Genomic DNA, 16,570 nt, shown 5'->3' with positions numbered 1-16,570 from the left:
GGATAGTTTTAGCAATTTGGAGTCTTTCCTGATTCCATACACATGCCAGGATTGTTTTCTTCTGGTTCTGTGAAAAAATGTTATTGGTGTTTTGATAGGGAGTACACTGAATGTGATTGCTTTGGGTTGCTATTTTAACATGAGCATATAATCCATGAGCATAGATTGTCTCTCCATTTGTCTGTGTCATCTTCAGTTTCTTTCATCAGTGTTTTACAGTTTTCAGAGTACAGGTCTTTTATCTCTTTGATTAGGTTTATTCCTAGGTATCTTATTGGTTTTGGTGCAATTATAAATGGGATTGTTTTCTTAATTTCTCTTTCTGCTGCTTCATTTTTGGTGTATAGAAATGTGGCAGATTTCTGCATATTTATTTTGTATCCTGTGACTTTACTTCATGTATTCGCCCAAGTATTTTTTTGGTGAAATGTTTCAGATTTTCTATATATAATATTATGTCATTTGCTAAGAATGAAAGTTTTACTTCTTCCTTACCAAGGTGGATGCCTTTTTTTTCTTTTTGTTGTTGACTGATAGATCCCAGTAGCTTAAAAGACCACACCTTTCAAACACAGGCAAGAAACAGTGTGTACTTTCTTGCCATTCAAAAGCAAATTGTATGTTTTCTCTTCTCAAACTAAATGCAAAAATGAAAATGGTAATGTGGCATTATACAGCTAAAATAATTGGAAGCAATTCAGCATTGTGTTATCAGAGTTATCTTCCCCCTAATCTCTGTGTAATGGGAAAACAAGTTAACATGTTTCATTCTTTCACCTGCAAACCAATGTCATGTGGAACCATACCAGGAGGTAAAGAGAGGAGACAGTAAAACTGAAGGGTGAGTGTTAAAATGTATTATAAGAGAGACATTGCTGGGCCTTCTGAACTTAGTGGCATTTGCCTTTGTTTGGTCAGCAGGAAAACTCTACTATAGGAACAGGTGCTCTGACTAAAGTCTGGCCAGAACAATACACTGTGTGTAAGACAAGCCCTACTGCTCCCTGGGCCCCAACTACATGCCCCCCAGGTAGGATGAAATATCTCAGTCAAGATCCTCACTTGACTGAGAGAACCGTGAAATGCCTGCACTCCCCTTGCACTAACAAATATTTTCTGCCACTCAGTGGAACTGGTACTCAAAGATTAAGATGTTGTTTGTTTGTTTGTTTGTTGTTAAGATGTTTTTTTTAAGTTATATTTTTGTACTCCTAAATGTGGTATCCTGAAAATAATCATGGCTGCCATGTATAGACATATGCTTGTTTATAAAAAGAGAAATTCATAAAGGTATTTCAAAACTTAACAGGGGACATCTTTGGGGAGTAGATATGAAGGGATGGAGGTATTAGGGACTTTTCACTTCTCTACTATTACAGTTTTTGAACATGTATTAATTTCATAATAAATTTTAAAGACCCTCCTCCACCCCCCAAAAAATATCCAAAATGCAGCTTCAGCTCTTCTAGAATACTGAGCTACTGGGACTGAATAAAGGAAAAATTCAGTAAGTATTAATGATCAAATACAGCTACACAAAGTGTTTCTATTTACAAACGTATTACCATAAACTCTTAGATTTAATTCAATTTAACTTTAAAATTTTATAAGCTATTAGAACATTAAAACATTAATAAATGAATACCCCTTTTACCCCATAAGAGACAAATTTCAGCTTTTTATATGTAAGGTAACTTTCCATATTTTCTCTACATTAAATATGCTACAAAATAATATGAGAACTGTCTTCTAAATGCAGCTTTAGGAACACAAGCATATGTCTGTGGAATCCAGATGAATTCCAGTATCCAAGAATTAAAAATCCGTAACTAAGAACTAAAAACTTTTACAGAGGGCCAATTAAAATGTACCTTTTCATAAATTAGATAAAAGGACATAATTTTATCTATATAATAACTATATAGATAAAATTAGATAAAAGAATATAGTTATTATATAGATAAAATTAGATAAAAGAATATGCTTTTATATATAACTTATGATTTATATAATTATATAATTTTATTTATAATTTTAAGAATAATTTTAATTTTTAATGTATACTCAACCATCCAAGTTCAGGTTGACAGCTGGTGAAATGAACTATATACTTTTAAAGAGTTCCACATAAAATGTAACTGGATTATAAACAGACTCCTTGAGGCAACTGGGTGGCTCAGTCTGTTAAACTTCTGAGGTTGGCTCAGATCGTGATCTCATAGTTCATGAGTTTGAGCCTTGCATTGGGCTCTCTGCTCTCAGCACTGAGCCTACTTCAGATCCTCTGACCCCTTCTCTCTCTGCCCCCCCAACTCATACTTTTTCTTTCTCTCTCAAAAATAAACATTAAAAATTAATTAATTAATTAATTAAATAAACTGACTCCTCACAATACACTTCAGAGATGACAAATTCCTGACATTACATTATTTACCAGGAGGTAGAACTTAGTCTACTTCTCCCAATTGTTCTCTGAGATCTGTTGTTTGGCTTTTATAGTAGTAGCTGAAGCTTTGCACACATCTGTTAAAGCAAGTAGGAAACATATACACATTTTTTTCTTTTTTGCAGTTGATTCATGAGTCAAACTGCCACTTTTCTAACATACTGTTCATCAATCAACAGCACAGTCTTTTGGAAATGTACTATAATTGTAAGAGTTTTCTTTCTCTACCTCTGAGTTTTATTTAACAATCTCACTCATTCCATGTTAAATTTCTTTTTTTCTTCTAATTTTTTTCAAGGTTTACTCATTTGTGAGACACACACACAGAGAAAGAGAGAGAGAGAGAGAGAGAGAGAATGGGAAAAGAGAAGAGAAGAGAGGGGGACACAGAATCCAAAGTAGGCTCCAGGCTCTGAGCTGTCAGCACAGAACCCGACAAAGGGCTTCAACCCATGAACCACCAGATCATGACCTGAGCCGAAGTTGGACACTTAACCAACTGAGCCACCCAGGCACCACCCCCATGTAAAGTTTCTGAATAATAAAAGTATCTGATCATGCACAGCACCAATAGCTTTTGGAAACAGAGCAAGGGCAACAGATTTGTTATGTACATGCAAAGGGAAGATACAGAGGGTGCTGACCTGACCAGAGGTGAAGGCCATCGAATCCGTAGGAAAAGAGATCATCTCCAACTCCATTTCCACCCCACTCCTCACCGCCTCCAGGGTAGGGAGAGTACCCTTCAGTGGAAGCCCAGCCCACCCGCAGGTGAGTGGCTTCAGCAGTGACGAATGGCTCCGTGTGGTCCACCATCAGCTCATAGTACCACTTCTTATACTGGGCAGACCCTTCACTGACGCCCAGAAAAATATTGGGCCTCATGCTTTAAAGAGAAAGGAACAACACATGAAAAACTCTGGATAAACCTTTCTCCAAGATGCGAGATATTAAATATCAGTACTGCAAAATTACTAAGTCACTGATGCAGTAGGCAGTGATAGCCAGCCTTAGAGTTAACAGTCAGTGACTGGTGTTTGCTTTTTGGATTACTTGGCAATATCACTCAGGGGTCTAAGATTATTTTTTCTGAATTGCTCTTCTGCATATTTTATATCATTGATAATGTTCAAGGTGGGGCACTCAGTATAGCAGGCCTTCAGGATCTATGGTGTTATTAATTCAGGACACATAGATGTTTTCCCTAACTAAGCTCAGTGTCAGATAGGGTACAAGGCTGAACCAAGCCATGTTGTTGGCAAAGGAACCAGAGTGATAATCAGCTTTGTTGCTCTCCATGCCTCGCTGAGGGTAGAGGAATTTCTAGGTAGTTGTATTTAATTGTGCTTCATAAGGAACTCAGACCCTATGTGAACCCTAGGGATTAATGAGGATTGCAGGAAATACCACTCAATAACAGCATGTCTATTATACAAAGAGCCATTCAGGAGGTTCTTAAATCAATCCTGTTATAAAATACAATGTAGAAATATACACCAAACCCTACATTTTTGTTTAAAAGAGGGTAGGGTGTGGGGTAGTTCCTAGATAGCTGCTAGATATAGTACATAAAAATCATTACTATCACACATATATTTTATTAATTGTAAGTTGTACTGTTGTTGTCATTATTATTATTATTATTATTATTATTATACTATGTTGTAAAAGGAGGGCAGCATGGTTTGGTATTTGAGAGCTCAGTCTCTGGAGATAGACTTGAGCTCCATTTCCAGCTCAACATTTTAATCTATGAAATGCACACATTGGTACCTCGTTGGACCAGGTGAAGCTAGAACAAACACAGTGTAGAATACATATAAAGTCTACAGAATAGCCTCTGGCACAGAGTAGTCAAGGGATGTGTGATAACCTTGGAGGGAATATCTAGCCAAACAAGTAGTTTTATATTTTTATGGTATGTATTCTATTTTGGACATTCCGATTCAACTTTTTTATTATACATAATGGTTACTTCAACATTGGCATTGAAGTGGAGTTCTTGTGCTTATATTCTAAGAAAGCACAAAACATAATTATGTACAACTTTATCCCCGTATAATGGCCAGCCCTCTTATGAGGACATCAGTGATTACCCAGCCACACATGAGAGTGAATGAAAGCTTACACCTTTGAGATAAATGCATATTCTGCTTGATTCACCTTTGATGATGATGATTATGATGATGATGATGATGGCGGCATATGACTGGTAGAAAGAACTGCACTATTTGCTGGGGGAATATGTAAAACATCCTAATAAAACAGAAGGACCCTAAGATGTCTTAGCTACAGAGCCAGAACACGAACTGCTCTGTTACAACACCTATTTGGTGACACTGTCCTGGTGAATCTACCTGCTGACGTGGTTTACGAGACGCGTCTGCAGTAGGAGGTCTCTTCCCGGCAGCAGATTGTCACAGATGAGATGCTGGTTGGAACGGACCGCTACTCCATGGCAGACACAGAGAGAGCACAAGACGTCCAGAACCTGAAAAGAGCAATCACTCCCAGCTGATGGTTCCCTTCCCAGATTCCAGTCTCCCGGCACTTTTCATGAACACAAACACATTCCCTCTGACCCAGTCGTGTAAGCATGACAGCTATGAGTCCACTTGCAAGTGAACGTCACAGGTTTCTCTTACATACTAATTGAGAATTGCTCAGTGCCCCATTGCTGCTAAAAAGCAAGCGCTCAACAATATTACCTGATTGCAATTAAGCAATGAAAAATACTCATGAATAACTTGACACACCTTTTGTAAGTTATCTTATTTAAAAAACATATTTAACAGTATGCCAGAGTTCACTCATGGCAGTAAAATGCTTCCCTTACCTTGTGGTTTCTTCCATGCTTGTCTAAAAGGGAGATTATGGATTTAATATGTCCTTCTTTGATAATATTTAGAGCTTCAGGACTTTCTACTAACACACAGTGTAAAACTTCAAGAATACCTAAAGATAGAATAAAGAAAGACAATATGATTAGAGTCTACAATGATCAGTGCTCTGCCTTTCCTCTATGTGTTCATTCTGCAAAATGTAATTGTTACATGCTCAATGTGTTTGTGTTTGTCATAGGGCACTGTGATAGGGGAGAGGTGATGTCTGTGACAGAGGACTTATCACTAAAGATAATGAAGTCCTAGTTTAACGAAGAAAAGCCAGTGTTAGCAGAGTAAGCAGGTAACTGTCTGGGGAGGTACAAAAGAAAGCATCCTTAAGTCGAGCCTCAGAGAACACATTCGTGACCATTTTTCAGACTGGAAGGTTAGGGTGGTATAAGGCTAAGTGAAGTCTTGAATGGAGGGCATCCTTGGGGTGCCTGGAGTACAGAGCAATTAAAGGACAATACAAGTAGATGGTAGGTTAGGACCAGCTTATGACGTTTCTCAGCATTAAGAGCATAACCCTACAACAATGCACCCTACCCCACAGAGATCATTCATTACATTATCCTGGAAGTAAATGGCAGAAATGTTTCTTAGTTTGCAAAATGAGAAATATACAACAGAATACAAAAATTCAGAGAAATACACAACATACAGAATCTGATGAAGAATGGCAGTATTTCAAAGTATTAGCCATCAGAGAAGACAAAATGGAGTATACCCATTCTTGGCTTAAAATTTAAGAAAGAGAATAAAAAATAATCTTCATTATCGAATGTTTAGTGTGAATTTGGAAAGCTGAATGTGTACATTCATATTCATTGTTCCCGAGCAAGCTTGCTCTGTCACTAATGAGAGTGCAGGCCACTTGCAGCAATTAGAACACTGAGAAAACGTGAACTCTGAGACCTACAAGGTATCATGAAGGGCTCAAGGGAAATCTGCAGAAAGGTTTACACATCTCTAGTGGAGTGCACTTTCTTGGAAAAGAAAAGTGGTCAGGTTTACAAATGGCAGAATATGGAAGTAATGGTAGAAGGTGGTTGTCAGCATTCATACGTGATCCAAATCCCAATCCATGATTGGACAAGGGCTGGCAATGCTGATTTCTTCACTAATGACTTAATTTGCTGAGGTATGAATGTAAATTCAGGTAAAAAAAATAATATCCAAAAGATGAATTCATTTTTGGTATAGTTCAAAATCAACTTCCATGTTTCAATAATCCAGGCCAGTTAAAAATCCAAGATAGGAGAAAATAATACAAGCTAATGGGTAGTTAAGATGTTTCTGTAAGGGTACTTGAACTGAATGCCTCTGCTATTAAATATGGAGCAATACAACTCATTCATTCTGAGATAAAATACACTAAAATAATAGAGATGGAAGATCATATTTTAGCCTGTCCTTATTTGCTCCTATTACCCATTACTGTAGAACCCATAACTTCTGTCCATATTTGCAGGTGAAAATTGTTCTGTGGGGAGCCTGGGTGGCTCACTTGGTTAAGCATCAAACTTCTGCTCAGGTCACGATCTTGCAGTTTGAGGGTTCAAGTCCTGTGTTGGGTTCTGTGCTAACAGCTTCAGAGCCTGGAGCCTGCTTCAGATTCTGTGTCTCCCTCTCTCTCAGACCCTCCCCTGCTCATGCTCTATGTCACTCTCTCAAAAATAAATAAACATTAAAAATTTAAAAAAAAATTGTACTATGTCTCCACATGCCACACTTTTTTCACATTTCCTCGATGGTTGCTTTTGCATGAGACAGAGCTGAGGTTGCAACATGAGAGGCCTACGGTCCATAGAGCATAAAGTATTTACTGGCAAGTAGAAGACCAAGAAAAATAAATTCTCTTTGCAAATTAATACATGTGAAAACCAACAGCATACAAAACCTTGAATGTATGAGAAAAGATTTAAGACTAGAGTTTGAAAATGAAGAGCACATATCACAAAATGCAAGGATGGCCATACGAAAATAAATCTACTTCTTCCCATATTCAGCAAACTTTAATAGAAGGCTTCCAGAGTTTGGGGCCTAACATTAAATAAAACATTTTTTTTTAATGCTGCCACATCAGATCCAACCAGTAATCTGCTTAGTAGAAAAGGACTGACTGCCTCAAAGTCTGACAGTGAATGGCCAGAGGAAACTACTTTTATTTTCAACTTTTGGAATAAACAGCATATATTTTGTGAAATAAAAATAAACATTTTTATTCTTTTGCAGTAAGAAATTCCTAAAAGAAAACAAATTGGAAATACTAAAAAAATTCATTCTAAAAAAATAAAGACTAGCTAGACTAACTCTATTATGTGCATATGTAAATTATGCCAATATATGTCTGGAAAAAAGAGACAAAAGGACAAGGCTTAACAAATATTATAATGGCAACACTTTACTAAAGATGATTTGACGATTAAATTCTAAATGCACTGACTCGGAAATGCGAAGAGTGCATAGCAGTTATTGCCAGATTCTCAAGGACAACTGTATACCTTGGGAGGTCATGACAATATTATGGAAGAATTATGAATATACAATAAATTGTCAAACATACACATACACAAACTAATAAGAAAAAGCAACCTGATTTTATAAGTTTTTAAAAGTTAACAGAAATTTTAGTAATATGCAAAATACATAATTCAAGAGTAGAGACACAATGGGATATGCATTATGACCTCAACTATGTAAAATATATTATGTATATAATATGTATTTTTAAAAAACACCACGGAGTGCTTGGGTGGCTCAGTTGTTTGAGCGTCCAACTTCTGTTCAGGTCATGATCTCACAGTTGGTTGGTTCGAGCCCTGCATCTGGCTCTGTGCTGACCACTAGCTCAGAGCCTGGGGCCTGCTTCAGATTCTGTGTCTCTTTCTCTCTCTGCCCCTCCCCTGTTCATGCTCCGTCTCTTTCTGTCTCTCAAAAAATAAATAAATGTAAAAACAAAAAAACAAAACAAAAACAAACAAAAAACACCAGAAGTTAGGATGCTGGTGCTGGTTGCTGCTAGGCTGGTATACCTTTCTTCCCATATTTCATGAATTTAATTAAGGAAATGAGTACACATAATTTCTTTTAAAATGTTTTTAATGTTTATTTATTTTTGAGAGAGAGAGCAGGGGAGGGGCAGAGAGAGAGACAGAGCCCAACGCTGGGCTCGAACTCATGAACTGAGAAACCATGACTTGAGCTCAGTTGGACGCTCAACCAACTGAGCCACCCAGGGGCCCCAACATAACTTTTACAGGAAAAAACATTTTTAGGAAGGACCACAGTACAACAGAAAGCAAGGTCTATTTCTATTTTATTTCTGTCACTAAATCTCCATACTTAATCAATTCATGCAATCCTCAGTTTACCTGATGTTAAAATAAGCACTGACATTCCGTATCTTTTCTCTATATACTACAGAACCATAATCAACTTTTAACATATGGAGTGACTGTAGAGAAATCTAATCTTATACTTCACCCAAATCATGTAAATTTGTTTGCATTTCATAAACTTAATTTAAGTTTGTTCACATGTATTCATTTTTGAGAGACAGAAGGAAACAGAGCGTTAGCAAGGGAGGGGCAGAGAGAGAGAGAGAGAGAGAGAGAGAGAGAGAGAGAGAGAGAGAGAGACGCAGAATCTGAAGCAGATTCCAGGCTCCGAACTGTCAGCACAGAACCTGGCACAGGGCTTGAACTCACAAACAGTAAGACCACAACCAGAGCTGAAGTTAGACACTTAACCAACTAAGCTACCCAGGTGTCCCTCATCTTATAAATTTAGAATAAGCTAAACAAACCTACCCTTTCCCACACACAGAGCACATGTATGATAAGAGACTGTGTAAGCACTCAGTAGTACACAGCAGGAAACCAGGGTTATTCTCCAGGTATGGTCATATTCCATGTATGATACGGCTTAGTAAGGGGTAACAGTAACTCAGGTTAACTATTCCAAGTTGACTTCAACTTCCAAATTATCTCCAGGATATTTCATCCAGAATGGTCTCCAAGTACCTCCATCTCAACTCATCCAAAACTGACCATATGATAGCTTTTTTGTTTATATACCTGTAACTACTTCTCTGGTCCACAGCCCATTCTAAAAGCCAAGTCTAAGTCCAAGCTAAAAGTCTCTGGTAATTTCTGAGTTTCTGGTTTCCCGGACCATTCAAAGTCAAAGTTCATTCCCCTGTATGTCAGTTCCCTCCCTAGATGTCCCAACCCTCCTTTACCACCTCAAATTCCCACCAATTCCTCCTACAAAGGATGGTTAATATATACTTTTACTTCAAAGTACATACTATAAATATGCTTAGGTGCTCATATGTTTACAATGCATTTATACATTATAAACATTTATTAAGCACCTACCAGGCACTGTTCTAGGCAGTAAGATCATCAGCAATCAGGGCCTGTCTGGCCCAGGAAAGCTTGTCAGCTCTGTCCCACCTTCCATGTTTTCATATGTTATTCTCAGACTAAAATATATTCCCCTCTTTTGGGGCTGCAAAATGGAATCATCTTGCAAAGTCAGAAAGTCACCTCATTCAGTAGTGTTTTACCAACACCCTAGAATGTATTTTTCTTTGTAGAATCGATCACATCATATTAAAATTATTTGTGCTCATTTCAATCTCCCATTGGACAATGGGCTCTTGAGAGCAGAAATATGTTGAAATCTGCCTCAATGTCACCCATCGCATTCTGGCTCAGGAAGCCCATCTCATGTTTGCTGAGTGAATAAGTGAATGGATATAAATGGACTATTAGTACACACCTTCAGTTTAAACTAAATAAGCTTATGATTTATTTATTCAATTATAACCAGATTCATTATTGTGAAGACTATATAGAATAGCTACTTTGGCATATTTTATATCTGGAGACTTTAATATTAAAGTACATATTTTTTAAGGTAGGGAAGACAGATGATAGAACACAGAAAATTTATATTCTCACTTCCAGGATTTCCTTCCTTGTGTTTTAATTTCAGTAAGGAAAAATTTTACTTACTCAATGACAAGAATTTTTGTGGACTTTAGTCTATTTCTGTGGGGGTCATACACAAAATTCAAACCTGATGGTGTAAACCCTATATGTAATATACATGAAATATCTAGCTATTTGCCTTAAAACTTTTGTTTTAAGAGAAATGAGAAAGAAAAATCTCTGAGGGTGTAACAAAATGTCTGGAAATAACCTAATGGTATTGGAAGCCTCCAAGCATTACAATGGGTCATGCCTAGTGTGGTCCAACGTGAACAAAACTTGTTGAGGGCCTGTATGGAAAGAAATCACAGAACAGAAGTGTTACATTTGGTCCAACATCACATACCAGGAATAATCGAGCCTAGAGATTTCACCCCATACTGAGGAGGCACAAGCTCATGGTGAGTCTTGCACATTGGAGTGAAGTATGTATAGAATCAGATTGGTAGTCATTCAGGGACAGGGGGCTACTGTGGGACAAGGAAGACCAATGAAGAATGGGAAGACAAAGCCAACATCCCCTCTCCAGAAAGTGTTTTCTCAACTATAGTTGCAAGTATTTGGCAAAAATAAAAATTAAAATAATCTCAAAATACCAAGGGGTATGTGGATTTAATGCATGGGTATTATTCTGCTTTGGGAAAGGACTTCATTTTCACATCCCTGCTCTAAGCACAGGTAAGGATCCTGGACAACTTCCCAATGGAGCACCTGGCCACCTGCAAAGAGAAGGCTTCAACCTGGGGTCTAATCAGTATGAATTAGACTGTCCCTTGGTGACAGAAACATGGGGACATGGTTCAGGTAACACACATAGAAATGTAATATCCACTTGCAGGGTCAGCGACAGTCGTGATTAGAGAAACCACAAATTCTACATTATTCAAATTACAGGTTGCTTTTCTACTTTTTCCCTACCTAAGAGTTAAAATCCTTGTAAATTTTTGGTCAGACTTTATTAGTAATATCTCCAGGGCTCACTGAAGGCAAATGGAAATAAGGAAAGTTGTATTTTCCACCTTGGATAGTTAAATATAAACAAAGTGACTTAAGTAAAAAGACTTGGGGGAAAGGCACTGGGAAATAACATGACAACACAGAACATGAAACACGCAGGCCAACGCTGTCTACAGCGGTAACAGGAGACTGTCCCTGGATGCAGTAATGAGGTATATCATAGACTGTTATCCTTTGATAAGGGGGAATGGTGCACTGGATATTTACTAGGATTAATAAGAAACTATAATAGAGGTATTACTATTATCCTGTATTATAATGGTTATAATCATGGACTCCAACCAAGGTGCCACAGTTGAGTCGTGGTAGATTTTAGGCAAGCTACGTTTTAACCTCTCTGTGCTCCAGTCACCTTTTTTATTTTAAATTTATTATTATTATTATTATTATTATTATTTTATTTGAGAGAGAGAGTGACAGAGCGCAAGCAGGAGAGGGACAGAGAGAAAGAGAGGGAGACACAGAATCTGAAGCAGTCTCCAGGCTCCAAGCTGTTACCACAGAGCCCGATGCAGGGCTTGACCCCATGAACCTGAGCTGAAGTTGGACACTTGAACCAATGAACCTGAGCTGAAGTTGGACACTTAAAACTGCCTGGGCTACCCAGGAGTCCCAAGAGTCTCTATCTCTAAAGGAGAATTAGAATAACAGTACCCACCCTAGGGCAAAGAGGTGGGGGGGCTATTTTGAGGAGTAACACATGTAAAGCTTTTAGGTAAAAGCCTATATCCAAACAATGCTATGTAAGCATCTGCCATTATTTTATAGTTGCAATGAAATAACATAAATGAGAAATGAAATGAAATATAGAAAAAGACTCAACAAACATTAAAAATATGCTTCTTTTGAAACAGAGATTAAAACTTTTAAATCAGGAAAAGGTAGGGAAATACTGAACAGTCAACACTGATCAGAAGGAAAGTTCAGGGAAGATACTTATTAATCAGCATGAAAAAATGAAACTGATGCTAGATTTTAAAATAAAATAAGTTAGCAAATCCAGAAGACATTAGACCAGTCTGTTAGACATTGAGGGAAAGACACAGAGACACAACTAGGGCAAGAGACAGAACTGCAAGATAGCTCTACATTCTGGGGACAACAGGATCATTGAGCCAAAAATACCCTGAAAGATACACCAAGTAGACTTACTGTCTAATAAATGCTTAAAAAGGCAGAAAGTACTCCTTTGGCAGGAACCACTCCTCTGGGTATTAAGATTATGCAAAATAAAAACATATGCAAATGAAGTGGGCAGCAATTAGAGAGGGTAGAAGAAAGGTCCAGCTAGCTTCATGTTGACAGAAGGTCAGAGGAATTTGGGAGGGATTCTTGCAACACACCAAAAGTGAGGCCGGGAGAGAAAGAATCTGAGTTGCCTACAAATGCATTAACAAATGCCTGTGCATTTGAGGAGGTCCTGTAAAGGCATACCTCTGTTGTTTTGTTCCACTCATTTTTTTGTTTGTTTTAAGATTTATTCTTGAGAGACAGAGAGAGAGAATGCACAGGCAGGGGAGGGGCAGATAGCAAGAGATGGGGAGACAGAATCGAAAGCAGGCTACAGGCTCTGAACTGTCAGCATACAGCCCAAAGCAGGGCTTGAACTCACAAACCACAAGAGCATGACCTGAGCTAAAGTCAGATGCTTACCCAACTGAGCCACCCAGGCATCCCTTGTTCCACTCATTTAAATGGAACCGTCGATGAGTATTAAATCATGTATTGCAACCAAGTTGTCCTTCTTGGGTGGTTGGGCATGAATGTGGAACTAGAAGTAGCAGAAACTTCTAGTCTGAGCCAGTGGAGAGCTTAGTTTGCTCCCCCTAACCAAACAGTGTTGGGCCCATGCTGAACAAACAGCAGGAGGTGATTAACTAATCAATATTCAGCACAATGACAACACATCTTTCTTAATGTTAGCAGCGAATTCTGCATGGCACAGATTGAAGTGCTGAGAGAAATAAAAATAATCTGTGGTTTGTTTAAATGGGTATAAACTTAGGGCACCTGGGTGGCTCAGTTGATTGAATGTCTGACTTCAGCTCAGGTCATGATCTCACAGTTCATGAGTACAAGCCCCACATCAGGCTCTGTGCTGACAGCTCGGAGCCTGGAGCCTGCTTCAAATTCTGCCACACCCTCTCTCTGCCCTTCCCTGCTCATGTTCTGTCTCTGTCTGTCTCAAAAATAATAAACATTTTTTTAAAATATGTAGAGGCTTGAAAATAACAATCATAAGAGTTGGGACCTCAAGCCAATTTGAAAAAGTACATAATGTTCTACACTTCAGTGTTTATAATGGTTTTGAAGCTTCAGAAGGAAATAAACTCATTAAATCTTGAGCTGACAGGAAACTGAGAAGGGAGAGAAAAAGGGACACGGATTAAAATATAACATAATTCGATGAAGTTAGAAAATTAATAGAAGTGGAAGTTAGTGAAGATAAAGGTATATCATGTTGTTATTCATATACAGAAGGGCAGAGCATCAGGAATACATTAGCAAAATAAACAAAAAAGACAGACTCAGGGTATTTTATTAGAAGACAAGATGAATGGGAGTCAAAAGTTTCCTGGGGCATATTATCTAAAATAAATAACATAAAATAAGCAATGTAATTATAATGTACTATTCAGCCTTAATTAGGCTCCTGATGGTTCGCTGCTTTCAATTTAGGGAGCAATATTTCATAAAAGAGAGACAAACTACAGGAGTTAAAGATGGTGAAAAAAAAAAAAAGAAAATGTCAGTTAAAGGCAATTCATGATACCACAGTTAAATAATAATGTTACAAGTGTGCCATTATGCAAATATTTATTTATATAAATCGCTATATCTCAAAACCCAGAGTGCTGAGTGCCAGATAAGAAATCACAAATAATTTTAAGATATTCTTATCTTGCTAGTGATTCTTGGGTGTTTTCCTCGATTTATCTGTTCAATTATCACTTAGTTCATTCACCATGTGAGGTCCTGGATATAAGTAAAATGGGGAGCAAAATTTGACATAATTCCTGCTCTTACGAACTTTATAGACCACACAATTTCAGTCCTAGCTCAATTATTTTCCTTTGACCCTGAAAAGTTTATACCTCCTAGCTTCTTAGCTTCAAAGTCTTCATTTGTAAAATAAAAATTACATTGGACCTGACCTCACAGAGTACCGTGGGAATCCAGTGAGGTGATACAAATGACGTCCCGTCACAGTGCCCTAAACTCACCTGTCCAACTCCTTTTTTAAAACATTTATTTGTTTTGAGGGAGAGAAAGCACATGGGGAGGGGAAGGGCAGAGAGAGAAAGGGAGAGAGAGAGAATCCCAAGCAGGGTCCACACTGACACAGGGCTCCAACCCACAAACTGTGAGATTGTGACCTAAGCCAAAATCAAGAGTCAGATGCTTAACCAAGTGAGCCACCCAGGTGCCCCTTAGCATCCAGCTCTTAATTTTTGGCTCAGGTCATGATCTTAACGGCTTGTGAATTTGAGCCCTGTATCAGGTTCTGTGCTGACAGTATGAAGCCTGCTTAGGATGCATTCTCTCTCTCTCTTTCACTTTCTCTGTCTCTCAAAATAAATAAATAAAATTTAAAAAATATTTCCTTGGTCACACAATGTACTCATTAATGTGTTCAAGAAACAACAAATGTGTGCCTCTCTGAAATATTAGCGTCTATAAAAAATGCTGGCAGATGCAATTCATTGCTCCAAAGGCCTTTAAATAAAAATTTCAAAGATATATACATCTGAGTACTTTTAAAATAATCCTCCACGGCAAGAGAAACATAGATTAATGAGCTCTTCAAAAAGATACTTCCAGCAGCAAATATTTATTGAGAACTATTATTTTGAGCAGAAATGTAGAATGATCATAGCATCTGCCTGAGCTTTGTATGAAATTTAAAAAGAGCCTCTTCAAGAAATGGTGCTGGAAAATCAGATATTCACATATAAAAGAATGAAACTAGACCCCTGCCCTACACCACTCACAAAAATTAACTCAAAATGAATTAAAGACTTAGCTATAAGACCTGAAACCAGGAAATTCCTAGAAAAAAATTCCTTGACAAAGGAATTGGTAATGATCTTTCAGATATGACACTTAAAGCATAAACAACAAAATAAACAAGTATGACTAAATTAAACTAAAAAGCTTCTGCGCAACAAAAGAAACCATCAATAAAGTAAAAGAAAAGACAACTTATAAAATGGGGAAAAATTACAGCCCATGTATCCAATAAAGAGTAAATATTCAAAATATACAAAGAACTCATTAGGAAAAAAATATTAAAATGGACAAAAGACTCAAACAGATATCTTCCCAAAGAAGATATATGAATGGCCAACAGATACATGAGAAGATGCTCAACATAACTAGTCATCAGGGAGAAGTAAATCAAACCCTCAATGAGATCTCACCTCGTACGCGTTAGAATAACTATCAAAAAGACAAGAGGTAACAAATGCTGGAGTGGATATGAAGAAAATGGAACACTCAAGTACTGTTGGTGGGGTTGTAAACTGGCGTAGCTGCTATGGAAAGCAGGATGGAGGATCCTCAAAAAACTAAAAATGGAACCACTATCTGATCAGTAATTCCACTTCTGAGAATACATGCAAAGAAAATGAAAACACTAACTCAAAAAGGATATCTGCACCCCCACATTCACAGCAGCGTTTTTACAGTGGTTAAGACACAGAAACAACCTGAATATCCACTGATGGACGCATGGAAAAAAGAAGACAACCCAGGGGCATCATTATAAAGAAGTACTAAATAAATAAATAAAGGTGCATAGAATAACCTAATTCTGGTACTTGGCAAGTGTGGAAGAAGAGAAAGAGAAAAGTTACACAACGCATTGTTTAACAAAACCCAAAAGTTTCATTATTTATTTATGTATTTATTATTTTTAAAGATTTTGTTTTTTAGTAATCTCTATACCAAATGTTGGGCTTAAATTCACAAACAGTTGCACACTGTACTGACTGAACCAGCCAGGTGCCCCCCAACACCGGTCTTTGATAGCTTATTATGTGCAGAGTGGTATGCGGTCCTGTGATGACACAGTGTGTACAGAGCAGAGTCCACTGTAAGATCCATTTAAAGATGGATATAATTTTAGGAAACTGATCAACTTGCTTTAGTTGTGAAAATAACAGAATATAATCGTCGAAGACACAAGCATACTTTGTCATGTAGTGAAGAGTAACATTTTT

At 37.6% G+C, this 16,570-nt stretch overlaps 1 protein-coding gene across 1 annotated transcript in view; it reads right to left on the bottom strand.

Moving 5' to 3' along the window:
* RYR2 (ryanodine receptor 2) overlaps window positions 1-16,570 on the bottom strand; it is a 526,329-nt gene that overhangs the window by 311,707 nt on the left and 198,052 nt on the right. The window contains exons 18-20 of the mRNA XM_029919427.1: window positions 5,283-5,401; window positions 4,804-4,937; window positions 3,091-3,332 (exon numbers count right to left, since the gene is read on the bottom strand). Of these exons, the coding sequence (XP_029775287.1) occupies window positions 3,091-3,332; window positions 4,804-4,937; window positions 5,283-5,401 (495 nt within the window). The remainder of the gene's footprint in view (window positions 1-3,090; window positions 3,333-4,803; window positions 4,938-5,282; window positions 5,402-16,570) is intronic.

The sequence above is a fragment of the Suricata suricatta genome, chromosome 2 (genome assembly GCF_006229205.1).
Source record: "Suricata suricatta isolate VVHF042 chromosome 2, meerkat_22Aug2017_6uvM2_HiC, whole genome shotgun sequence".
Taxonomy (NCBI): domain Eukaryota; kingdom Metazoa; phylum Chordata; class Mammalia; order Carnivora; family Herpestidae; genus Suricata; species Suricata suricatta.
Note: the sequence above shows the minus strand (reverse complement) of the source record. Positions and strands in the feature narration are given on the sequence as shown.